Here is a 13,009-nt window from a genome sequence, read left to right as displayed (position 1 = left end):
TAAAAATTAACTGCAGGATATTCATTTCACAACAGAGCAAATTTCTCAGGCTAAAAATTTACCCGACCCTCTTCTAATAGCTCTTTTACGTAATGAATCACAAGACATTTTCTCTTGAATTAAAACATGAATTAAATTGACAAAAAAGCTACATGAGGCGATGGCAATAAAAAAATTATTCTGGAGTCAGAGTTAATTCATAAATGGCCTTATGGTCACATGATATAGCTAGATTTCTTCTTTAAATGGCAAAAACCCAAACAAAAAGTTTTAATACCCTCTTAGGGCAAATAATTGGTGTAGATGTTACATTTGCGACAATTAGCTGCACTGGAGAGCTTCTGTAGCTGCAATTTAACTTAGGTCGGAGTAAACAATTGTATTAAGACAATACGGTAGGTTTGTCTCGGTGAAAATGTTCGAAACTCTCAGAAATTTCCACAGTTTCCACGCACCGTCATCAAGTAAAGAGCACCCGAATGAAAATCGTAAAATCGGTTAATTTTATAAACGTCTTTCTGAAAACAGTGCAAAATTATCTTAAGACGGCCTAAATCACTACAATGAATAGATTTTGCAACCTAAATCTGACCGATCAAGGTCAGAGCTTATTTTTGACTTTCATCCATCACCAGATAAAAACTTACTTTGTGCAAACACCGCTAGCAATGATGCAATAATCACTTGAAGAAATAAATTGAATTTCATGTTTTCCGCCGCTCGCGTTTCGTTGTTACCATTTTAGTTCTCACATGGCAAACAGAAAAAGCCTCCACGAGCTTTGCATTCATTAACATTAATGTTCGGATCGGCCGGTTTGTCTATCATCGCATCAACGGCCACCCGCAAATCCTCGCAAAACACTACGAGTCTAACGAGGAACTCTCTATATGAGACAATTGCATGGCCACAGGAATCGCCAGAGTTTACATAGTGTTTACAACTAAGCGCAGTTCAAATATACAACAAATCAAATCTGGGCGCGCTTAAAAATTTATGCTGGGCGGGGAAAATCTGTCTGTTTAGAAAATTTTGTTTGCCTTGATGAAATTATTCGGAGAAATTTCCAAGGAGTTAGGGCGAAAATTTTGACAGTTTTATCACTTGCCGGTCACAACACCTATTGAAATGAGTCACGGTCTTTTTTGAGTATCAGACTGCTTTATGAAGGAGGAATGCTGATGATTTAGTTCCAAAAGATTTATGCTATTTTTTAAGGGAACAATTCCTCTTTAACTTCAAAGTTAGACGTTCATGATAAAAATAAATTTTGTGTTCATCAACTTTTATCAGTAACTATATTTGTGAAAAAAATTTAAGGACCTTTTTCTGACGTGCAAAGTAGATGGCTATTTAACCGGATTTTCTGTTTCTATTCTATTAAAATTGCTACTTACGAAGCTGTTGCATGGTCACAGGGACACCAGTGCCCGTGTTGTGTCTAAAATCCACGGTGATATTCTGATTTGGAGTCAGCGGAGTTGCTGTGGCTGTTGCGTTGCTGATAATCTTATCCACAATTCCTCCCGCAAAAGGATTCACTACATCAGGACCGCTGGGCATGGGAGGAGCCTGCGTTGGGAGTGATTGCGCAGTACTCGGCTGCGTTAACGTCAAGTTTTGCACAATCACGTGACTTGGAGTTTCATGCATTACAGGGACCTCAATGGGAACCGCTGGTTCTTTATCGGTTTCAAACGAAATTTTAATGTTTTGGTTTTGCTTCTCGGCTGGAGTTGCTTCCAAGCTTATCCCATTTCCTTCAGCTGTTACAGGAGATGTTTCGTTTCCAAGAAATGAAATTTTAATATTTTCCATATTACCCTCTGGTACTGGTTGTAAGGAGACCTCGTTTACACCTTGCAAAGGCTGGTTTTTCTCGATGAAAGAAATTCGTATTTTTTCTACACCGTTGCTTTCAACTGGTTGTACTGCTGAAGGAATATCCACAACCCAGTCGGGATTCTTTTTAATTTCTAAAACTTCCATTTCTTCCACTGGCACAAGTTCACTTCCGTTCATAACGAGAAGAGGCTCTGAGGTTGGTTCCATCGTTCCCACGTGAGCTGAAAGCGCTTCTTGTGGGGTCGACGAATCGTAGACACCTATTTCTGAACCCGATGTCGCACCAGCCTGTACCACCGGAAGTATGTTCTCAGACGCTACTGTCTTGTTATATACATTATATAAGGGAGAGCCATTGGTCGGTACACTGACTTCCGGGTAAATTGTCTCATTAGCTATCTCGTTCGTAGCTACGATTGGTGCAGTACCTTCGTATTTTACCTTAGGGTAGGTATAATTATTGCGGCCCAGAACCACCTTGGAAGTGTCCGGAACTGTAGTCGGAGCGTTCTCCCATCCCTTAAGCGGATTTACTGTCGGCTGTGCTGTTGCTCCCAAATAATTTGCAACTTTATCTGTTTCTGGAGTTGCCTCTTCTGCAAGAAAAAAGGATGGTAAACCTCTGTCATAAGAGAAAGTGTCAGGTGAGAGTAAGACATATTTTTTTGTACTATTATGAAGCATTATTTACTTTCCACGACGTTTTAAAACTGTAAGAAGCATACAACTGTGCACAACACTCACAGCTTTCACTATTACCTATGTACGGTGTATACACCAAACAATACGTGCTACCCAGATGGCCAAACTCTGCACTCACCTTTTCCGCAGTGTCCACACAGTTTTGGACAGTTAAGGTTGATCCAGTCATACGAGTCACAGTGAGTCTTTGAGTACATTGCACATGCGTTTTGGTCAACGCACCACGAATCTAAAAAGAGCAGATCATTTATTCACAAGTTCCATTGGACGGTAGAGGTAAGATTGGAACATGGGCCAGATGGCTCATCTTATTGGAGCTAGTTTTTAGAGCATTTGATGATTGAAACTGCTGCTTCTCTTTCTAAGGTTAGTGAATGCTATTCCATCGTAGGTTACCCTTCCCTTACCCGCCAGCCAAACTGTACAGGTTTCTCTAACTGGTTTTTTCAGTTTTAACTCGTGGATATGCAAAGCGTAAGAACAAGTTATGTGGAGATTTGACATGCCAACCTCTTGAATGAGTGGGAAAGGCAGGCATCTTATTGAAGATGGCAGACTGATTTTTAAATATGGCGGATAATTGGGGCAGATTTGAGCGGGGATGATGGGTCAATTCTGTGTCTTGAAATCACAGAATCATTGGCTTTAAGTGCTACACCACTGGATATTCTAATACGTATGCAGAGTATATCCACGAGTTCACCATAGTGTCACTTTGATTTAAAGACACCGATGTCAGGAAACTACTTTAAAAACTGTGCGTACCGCCATCTTGGATTATAGGCAACTTTAAGCTTCCCACTGTAATCTGCATGATCCCCTCGATACTTTTACGAACCTTTGATCGATGATAACTTTAGCAACCCTATTACGTCAAAGCATCTAAAATGGCTCTTACAGGGCAGTTCAATTATTGATGTTGCATGTAATTGTTCTTAGTTTTACACAGTCTGGTCCCTGTTTCCCATCTGCACCACAAATCTACTTCTTTATGAAATTTTCATAATTTTAACGGTAACTTGCTCCATCAATGGCGTCTTTCTCAGGTAAGTGTATTACAGAACAAAACAGCCTAACAACTACAGCTCGGACAAAAGGTCTTAAGGCAAAAAGTTTTGATCCAAAGGCAAAGGCTATAGTTCCGACTTTCACTGTTAGCGTGACTCACTAAAAAGCGTTCTTTTCTATTCAAATTAGCTCGATGACAATGATCGTGGAGGTTTCATGCGGACTTGGGATCTTTGCATCTTTTAGATCAAGTTTAAACTCTGATACTTTCTTTAGTTTCTCTCCACATAAACATCGCGTCCAGACAGAGGAAGAGGAAGCTTCTTTCCCTTGTTTATGTGTTTGCTTAGAATTACAATTGTAAACAAGATTACTTGTTTTTGTTTTCTTTAGAGATGTGATGCTTTTCATTGACAAAATTCGAACGGTAAGCTTCGCTAGCTCTCTCTTTTATTGGTTAGGAACATGAGCAACGAACGGAAAACTTGAGAGGTTAACGCCAAAACCAAAGAAAAGAAAAATGCTAATGCAGTTTATTGATGTGTCTGGTATCTCTTTCATGATAGTTCAGAAATCCTACAAAACGACCGAGAAAACTTGCCTAGCTTTACGAAAAATTTTTTCTTGTTTTGTAACATGGAATAACACTTGAAATAGCGCATACACAGGTCCAATTCAAACTTATCGAAGTACATTTTCATGATAATATATATGGTCTGCTAATCGGCCAAAAATTGTATCAGTTTTTCATTCAGTTGAAAGAATGAATGACATACGGCCATTTAGGAGTTATTGACCTGACTTACACCGTTCAGAAATTGGTCGATAGCTGACGGCTTACTTTTTAGATCGTTTGCGACGGTCTCGAAACATATATCTCACATAAACATCTACAACTAATTTATATTCATTCCACAAAGTTGATCTTTGGCTTGAAAGCAGCTTGTCTTCAGCAGGTAGTCTGTTAATTGTTGTTACGCTTAGCTGGCATAGCAACGAAAGCGTTCAAGCATATCTTACGAAACCATTTGAATGAAGTGTGGCGTATGCATTATTGACAGATTTGAGCGGAAAACCACTGAATGTCTTTCCAGTAAATGAGCCTTACGATTGCAAAGGTGAATTCAAACTGAAAAAAAGATTTCGCACAGCAAATATGTTGCGAGATGAAATCGTTTATCCAGGTGGCAACATTTATTATGGTGTTACACCAGTTCTTTTTTGTCTTTCGCAAGTATCTATTCATCAAATATTTACATTTAGGCGGCAAAGAGAAAAATGTCAAAAATTTTTGAACCACTTCGAGAAGAGAATTGCTAAATTCATGAAGAACTTCTATATAAAAATTGAAAAGATTAATTTTAAATTCCTTTTTGCGAGTCAATCAGTTTTAATAAAGCTTTCCGTCATTTTTTGAAAGAAAAATTTTTAATAACCGATATAGTTGATAACCGACATTATGAAGTGAGATAAATCAGATAACGTCTTCCTAAGCTTAATCCTCTCGTTCTGTTCTTTCCCTTATTCAAGTTCAGTAATCTCAAAACAGACAACGTTCTTGAAGTCACTTATCTTACTCAACGAAAAAGGTTTGACAGCGAGACAGTTTAAAATCGATAAATTCGCGGGTATATCTATTAGGGTATGTTGATGAAACCAAATCTTCGTTTTATAAGTAAAGTGTATTTCGTATAAAGAAAGTCCTAAAAAACACTTACCTTCTGTGGCTGTGATGACTTGGACAAGATACACAAAAATACAAAAGTGTATCCGTCTGAAAATTGCCATTGCTAGTTGCTTTTTTCCTCGGCTTGTGAGTTGCCCCTTTTCCTTCTCAATCGAGAGGAGGCTATATCCTCCCAATTTCTAACCTTTTTCTGCAGACAATAACACTATTTCTTACCAAATGAATTTAAAATAAATTTTTTCCTACATAATAATATTGAGAAGAGATATGATGGAAAGAACATTTGATAAAACTTGTTATAGTAGTGTTGGTTGAACCACCTAACGACCCGTTTTCTTGAATGGTGCTATATTGATTTTTCTATATGTTGGGTAACCTGTCGCATCACAAGAGAGTTTACGTCCAAAGATTAAAAAAGTATCAGGTCCGACTTGAAATTACTAACAAATTAAACTTGACATTTCGAAAATATAATCGTAGAGAACAATTTTTTTTTTTCATTTGCTGCCTTGAATAGTCAAAATCTACTAAGTTCTACTCTTTCAAACCAATTTCAAAATCGTGAAATATTCGATCTAAGGAGTAAAAGGTTTTATTCTTGTGTTGACAGTCTTTTTGAAGGTCTAAGATAAAGTATCTATTTTCAAAAAAACCAGAAGACTTCAATTTCATTTTCGTTGCCAGAATGAAGCTAGGTTTTTCCTTGGAAATAAAGATCAGTCGACCGAAACTAAGTCGGGAATTTTTCCGGACAGACTAAATTGCTTTCTTATGAAAATGAGTAAACTAACATTTTTTTAAATTGCTATCTCTTACCTTTGAAAACAGCAAAGTAAAAATATTCCTGTTTGCTCTCGTTACGTTATCAGCAAGTGGAATTTTAGCCCCATCTCGTTGTGTCCAGTGTCGACATTTCTACTCTGAAAATACGAGCCCAGCAAATAATTAATTCTTTTGTTAATAAAAATGCGAACCGCGACTGGCGCATGCGTAGTCGGAGGGCCACGTATGTAATCAAATAAGGAAGTGACTGCTTGCGCATGCACCTTGATCTCCATCAGCGACTTAACCGGTGGACCAATTAGAAAATTTGTTATCGTTACTGGTAGTGTCACGACGCTCGCAGAAACAGGAAGTCAGAATTTGACAGGTTCATATAAGACACTTAAGGAAGGGCTTCTTTCAGAACTAGACATGTAACAGTTTATGCAAGAAGACATTGTTAAACGTAGTTCAGATCTATTTCACATTTTCCCAAATCGTACAAGTAAAAATTTGAAGAGTACCTCTCCTTGAGACAGCGCGATAAAATGACTGCGTCTCTCCATTAGAGAAGTAAAAGGTGTTTGGTGAAAGTGCAAATATTCTTTTTTATCAATAAGTGTGATGGAGTCGAGAATTTATATCCTGTGAAAGCTCGATACTTAAGCTGTCAAACGATAAAATATCTAGAGTTGTTCATTCCACTGGTCGTTTAGCTTGCAGTGAAACTAATCATCCATAAAAAAACACCGAATATATTGACCGAATATGGCTTATTTTACAGCAATGTAACCGTCGAATCAGACAAAGTATTTAACGGATGGCAAGATTTTCGGAGATGATTAACTTTTATTTTTTCACCTTGTTTACTCGGGTTAGCTCATTAAAAACCAAGAAAAGTGACTGGTAAAGATCAAAGATCGAGGTGATGACCGGGAATGCATTTTTATTGCTTTTTTCACCTAACAGGTAACGCATTCATTTGATGAAGAAACTCCACAATTGACTTCCATCAGTACAGTTCTCAGCTTTGAAAGATCACTTGTTTCTGATTATAACTCTTGGTAAGCTTGTAAAAGCTTCATGTTCTGTTTCCGATTATATTGTTTGTTTATGCAGACAATCATACTACATGATCGACCGGTTCATTAAAACCATTCAATATACGTATGACGACTATATTATTCAGACTACTGATACAATGAGAGTTACGAAGTCTCCTTGCTCATATGACTCACTTGTTTCTTTACGGCATGTACTGAATACTTCGGGGAAACTTTACAGAATGGAGATTAGATAATTCAGTTACTAGAGAGACTGATTTTCATCAAAACGTTTCTATTTTTTGTCTTATGACGCGTATTTACAGCAGACTTACAGTCATTTTCAAGTTGAGTGCGATTCCTGACCGGTTAACCTTGGAAATGATCGAGAGGGACTAGATTGGTCTTAGACATAAATGAGTTTAGATACCTGTTCTCCTAACCTGTCAACGCATGTCAACTGTCAACTGAGTGGCTACAAGTAGATTTGGGACACTGTTAGCAACTGAGTCAGTTAAATTAACGTTTATTAACAAACAAAACTTTCATGGCCTTGACTCGTAAATTTCAAAATTTTATCCGGAGACAATTGAGCGAGAAATCTCTTTGGAAGCTAAGCATTCTGTTTTGTTTTTCGCAGAGATTGCTCGAATCAAAACAAGAAGTGAGCGTCGTTCTCGACCTCCAAGGTTTACAAGAAAGAACTTATAGAGCTTAAAATTCAGAAACAAAGACATCTTTGGTGGAGCTCTGTTCTATGAAAAGACAACATCAGCAAAACTCAGTTATAAAACTTAGTGTAACATCAAAGATTCAAGTCAGATGTCCGGAAAGTGATTGAAACTACAGGGTACGTCATGTTTTATCCCGTGTAGTATGACCCTGGGTCCGCACCATACTGCTGTTGGTATTGTTGTTCGTTTGAATAATAATTGGCTTGTCCCGCGGTATCTTGAGCCTGTGATCTGTCGTATTGCTGGTAAGCGGTGTTGTCATAGCTATTGTAAGACTGTGCGTTATAGGACGGATAATTGTTTTCAGGACTGCTCTGCTGGGAGCTGTAAGACATGTAATCTGCTTGAGGACTGCTCTGTGTGTTATAAGATGAGTAATCTGGTTGGGAATTGCTTGGTTGATCATTGTAGGGAGCCTGGTTCTGGTAATAACGCTGAGACGAGGCTGCTTGATAGCCGTATGATGCCTGATTACTTTGTCCAACTTGATTCATTACTTCTGCGATGAAAAAATACATACACTCTTCAATTAAAAATAAATATCACTTGATCAGAAACCACCTAACTAAGAAGATAAGAAAATTATTGCTAATTATTAAAAAAAAATTGCCGTTCAATTTACTGCTAGAGTAACGTACAATGGTCTTACAAAAAGATACTGTCTTTTCCTCTAAGAGATGTTTGACAGCACAAGTCGCATGCATTACGTAACCTTTTTTTTTTTTTTTTTAAGTCCGTCCAATTCCGAATTGATTTATTTTCACGGAATATCTTTTAGAACTTGTAAAGGTGGGCCGAACTCGTCCCAATCCTCTCACTCCCAAGATCTAATTAGTAATTCTCCTTATATTAGTGTCTGTAATGCAATTCTTATGGTGTGAATTTTGAGAATTTGTCATTGGATCAACTACTATAATCCCCTACTTGTTATTTACCTTTATTCTGATCACATATCTGCCTAATAATGCATTAACATTGTAACGAGAAATTCTGTTTTTTTTTTTTTTTTACTCATGAGAGTTACAGGGTCAAAGGGCGAACTCGTCGTGTTTGGAACGAATGGTACGGGAAAACTTGCAACAAGGCGAAGCCTCTATAGACCTTCCAAATTGCATCTATGTTTGCAATCCCTTCACACTAACTCAATCTTCGGATTCCTTCATGCGCAATTCAGCTACAAACACAGAAATAAATTAAATGCAGATACCAGAAGCCCATTAAGTAATGGGCTTCTGCAGATACTTAAAAGTCTCGAAGGAACATTTTTGGTGCCAATCTCGAACTTACCGTTGGTCCTGTTAAGAGTTTCGTTAGGTTTGCCAAACCAAGACTCAGTCGTTGTGATGTTATGGTTTGCGTTATATTCTGTTGTCGTCAACTGATGCACAGCTTGACCAGCTTGGCCAGGAGCATTTCCTGGAGCCTGGGTCTCTCCAGGAGTAAGTGTTGTCTGCGATATCGGGAAAGGAGAGCCGGGAGTTACACCCTCCACAGGTGGCTGGCCTGGTACCGGAGCAGGAGCAGGAGCAGGCTGTAAAGCTGGTTGTTGACCGGGCTGTGGAGTGGGCTGTTCGGGAAGTGGTAGTGCTGGTTGTTGAGAGGGCTGAGGTGATGGCTGTTGCGTTACCTGTGGTTGCGGCTGCTGAGTTACCTGTGGTGTTGGACCTGGCAGCGGGAGTGTGGCCCCTCCGGCCGCTGCACCTCCCATTCCAATAGATGGCGTCGGTATAGCTCCTGGCTGCCCTATAACTGCGGTCTAAACACATTTTAAACATGTCTTTCATTTGATCCTTAAGTTATTGCAACAAAAAAAAATTCACTTTGAGTTCAAATCTTTTCATCTCAATGTATCGAAGGCCGAAGACAGACGGCAGTTCTTCTGTTCCAGTATCGCCATATGCATGAACATTACGTTTTAGTTTTTTCCTCCCTTTTTCCCTTCCCTTTTCTCCCTTTCCTTCTCTTCATACTCGAAAAAACGCATCGATGATCATGTCTGTTTGTTACTGCAATTGGTTTGATGAAAGATGGAAATGCGCTGAATTATACTCTCAATGTCGAATATATTTACCTGGCCTGCCTGTGTCACTGACTGTGAAGCTGCTGGTTGAACACTGCTGGCCATAACAGCAACTGACTGATTGCTGGCTGGTTGAACTGCACTACTAGTATTTATCTGTGATACCACAGGGCCTCCAACACTCGGAGAGGGAGATGGCATGGCTGTTGCATTTGCAGTCGCAACAGCTATCGTACCCGTGGCTTGTGGCTGAATCGACTTCGTGGGTAACGGCTGAACAGTTTTATTAGCGGCAGAAGGAGATGCATTTACTGATGTAGCCGGCATTATCGCGGTTTTTGAAGGTTGTACACTAGCTGGAGTGACTGTTGCAGCTGCACCTGAGGGTGTGGTCACACTGGACTCCGGGATTGCAGGACTAGCATTTGACCCGCTTGCACTCTCGTTCGAGACACTGTTAGCCACGTTGTTTGCTATGCTAGATATAAGATCATCTGTGCTTTTGTATTGTTGTTGAGCCTCTCCTCTGTGATCTTTGAATCGTAACGTCTTAGGTGTATCACCGTCATCTGAATGAAGTGAGACGAGAGATTGATGATAGAAGTGTCCCGTGGAAAGATTTCAAATTCGTCTTAAAAACACCGTAAAAGTGAAGCTGTGACAAATATTCTCTCAATAAAGTAGTAAAGAGCTTAAATGGCTGAAAAATAAGTTATAGACGCCATTTTCTCTGATATCAGGAGAATTAAAAGCAAAGAAATTTTAAGAAATCATGACTCTCATGATATTGTTTTAGGCTTCTCTCTTACAGAACGAAAGATGAAAGAGAGGCCCGTTCCTATCACATGCGCTATTGAACCCTATCATACAAATTATTTTGCAGCGAAAAAGGGCAACCGGCAATCACTTGATAAATGAACTGAGAAGTATCTATCATCTTGAAAATTAGATGAGAGCAAATTGGCTATTTTACCTTACCGATCGCTAGCTAAGCCGATTTCACAACCCAACATTCTACGGAGCAAATATCGAAGAAAAATGCTTTTAATGTGCATTACCTATACACTCTCCCCAGACTCCATCCCGGTCAAAATTAGTAGAGATTGAGCACCATGGCTTGTTGTGATCCAAGTAAGTACAAGTGTAATGCTTGACGCCGTTATACTCGAAAGGAAACACACAGCAACCACCATTACCGTTGCCATCCCTACTCCACACGCCACAAGTGGTCCCTTAAAACCGGAACACGGCAATTTAAGAACAAAGGAAACATGGAAAACAACGTTACTCATTCTTTGGACGAGATGAAACTGAGAAATCCTCCAAATATGATGTTCTCGCTCCTTAAACAAGGAGTTTGTAGATCAGCATTTTAGAATGTATAAAAGCTATAAAACTGAATGAATGACAGGAAACTTGATTAAGTCAGTCTAAGAGTTGTATCGAGAAACAGTACGATCGATTTTCTAGATTTCAGCGAGTCTAGTTCATTTTCAGGAGCAGGAAACGTTCTCAATCAGAGCTCTAACCTTCTTTTAAGATATGACGGTACAGACTCAATTGCTGAGAAAATTGTAATCTGTGCTAAAGTGGAATTTTGATCTTACCGTTATCCATTAAAGGTAAGCACTCTGCGCAGCATTTCCACTTTTTCTTGATGGGCTTGTCACAGTTTAAATCCGGGCATTCTATTTTAGAGCACTTTACATGACCATGTGAGCATCGACATTCTGGAATACAGGGACCTGGGGACCAGGCATCGCCATGATGTCGGACAACACCATCGTATACACAACCTAAGACAAGGAAAACACAACTTTGATAATCCACACTTTTTAGGAAGGTGTTTTGAATATGAAAGGTCTTCATTTTTGACACAAGTTTTGGTGTGTAACAACGTGTTCGTTGTGGTAACATAATAAAACTTTTGTCCCGTTGGTTTTTTTTCGAACACATTGTAGATAAGCATTGCATACGATTTATTGAAAAGAGATATGTAAGAATTGGAAGTTAGAGAATGATCGTTCTTTAAGAGTTCATGAAAATTATTAAAGTTTTTTATTATCAAGTTATCGATCAATTTTGCCGAGCATACTGATGAAAACAATATTATCGAAAAAAATCATTACTTTGCATTTATGACAACACACAAACATCAAACAAATTATACTTTGATTTAAGACAAACATCTTAGGAACCTATAATTACTACAGAAAGTGAAAAAAAAAATGACGATTAGAACAGGATAAAAATCACGTCTTTTTACCTTTATTGTGCGTGGCAACATTCGCTGGCAGTTTGATGGTTATGAAAGTCGATTTGCTTTCCTGCGAAGAATCTGTTGTCACAAAATTGATCAGAAATAAACAATTGGCGTTACAACAGGTTAACCAACATGAAATACTACGCTTTAGCAGGTGGTAAATAAAAGATGACAAAATCACAAAATTTTTTAATTCTGATAAAAAGTCTTAACGAATTTGGCGCTTTTGTGTTCAATACCACTTTAGGGAAACGATCGATTACCATCGGCTAAAAAACGTACAACTATAACTGATATGTTTGGTCTATGGAAACTTTGATTACATTTACTACACACACTTCAATAATCATCGTTTTCCAAATAACTCGCAACCATAAATATCCACTTCACCATTATGAGAAAAAGCTTAGATTTTGATGCACTCTTGCATCAAGTCATTACGACTAAATTAAAACGGCTTCTGAAGTCGTGCAGTATACGGGCGCGAAATGACAAGCTTCATACTTAGTAACGTTATCACGTTTAAAAGAAAGGGTCTTTATTTTCCTTGCTGTTCGTTACAAATATGTCTGAAAACTTACCATCGTTGTTTTTGAAGTGCTTTTTCCCTTGGCAAACAATTAAACAAATCAGCAGTATAAACAACTCGGGTATTTCCCGTTCGAGAAATAAAAGTCGCATTTTTTGAGACAATTTTGTCGCTGCCTTCGGTTGAGGCAGTTTCAGAGTCACGTGACCACAGCTATTTTACGGTAGCTGATTTCGTTGGTTACTTACATTATTAAACGTTCTGTGGTAGACTTCACTTGATTTTCTTCAGTATGTGTGGAGGTGCCCATGTGATGGTCACTAAAACTGTTGGGATTAATTCAATAGTCTAAAATAAGATTATAGCTGTCCTTTGTAAAGGCCTATAATCGCCTTTAACCAGCGACCACAATTTGA

The 13,009-nt window shown here is 38.6% G+C and overlaps 2 protein-coding genes across 4 annotated transcripts in view; both read right to left on the bottom strand.

The window, feature by feature from the left end:
* The window catches only part of LOC131775612 (uncharacterized), a 43,931-nt gene extending 38,534 nt beyond the window's left edge, over nt 1–5,397 (bottom strand). For 2 of the 3 annotated variants that reach the window (XM_066172024.1, XM_066172025.1), the window contains exons 1-3: nt 5,274–5,397; nt 2,666–2,776; nt 1,398–2,441 (exon numbers count right to left, since the gene is read on the bottom strand). In XM_066172024.1, the coding sequence (XP_066028121.1) occupies nt 1,398–2,441; nt 2,666–2,776; nt 5,274–5,343 (1,225 nt within the window). In that variant the 5' untranslated portion in view covers nt 5,344–5,397. Of the gene's footprint in view, nt 1–647; nt 725–1,397; nt 2,442–2,665; nt 2,777–5,273 lie in introns of those variants that run through there. The other variant, XM_066172026.1, reaches the window with a different exon arrangement.
* Nucleotides 5,398–6,943: 1,546 nt separating this feature from the next.
* LOC131775623 (uncharacterized) lies at nt 6,944–12,779 on the bottom strand. The gene is made up of 7 exons (XM_059091733.2): nt 12,646–12,779; nt 12,068–12,139; nt 11,409–11,597; nt 10,860–11,033; nt 9,853–10,370; nt 9,069–9,537; nt 6,944–8,280 (listed from the first exon to the last, which is right to left on the bottom strand). Exons 1-7 carry the CDS (start codon nt 12,743–12,745, stop codon nt 7,910–7,912), a joined length of 1,893 nt encoding a protein of 630 aa, XP_058947716.2. The 5' UTR covers nt 12,746–12,779; the 3' UTR covers nt 6,944–7,909.
* Between the last annotated feature and the right edge of the window lie 230 nt (nt 12,780–13,009).

This window comes from Pocillopora verrucosa, chromosome 9 (genome assembly GCF_036669915.1).
Source record: "Pocillopora verrucosa isolate sample1 chromosome 9, ASM3666991v2, whole genome shotgun sequence".
In the NCBI taxonomy this organism is placed as follows: domain Eukaryota; kingdom Metazoa; phylum Cnidaria; class Anthozoa; order Scleractinia; family Pocilloporidae; genus Pocillopora; species Pocillopora verrucosa.
This window is presented reverse-complemented; position numbering and strand designations above follow the sequence as displayed.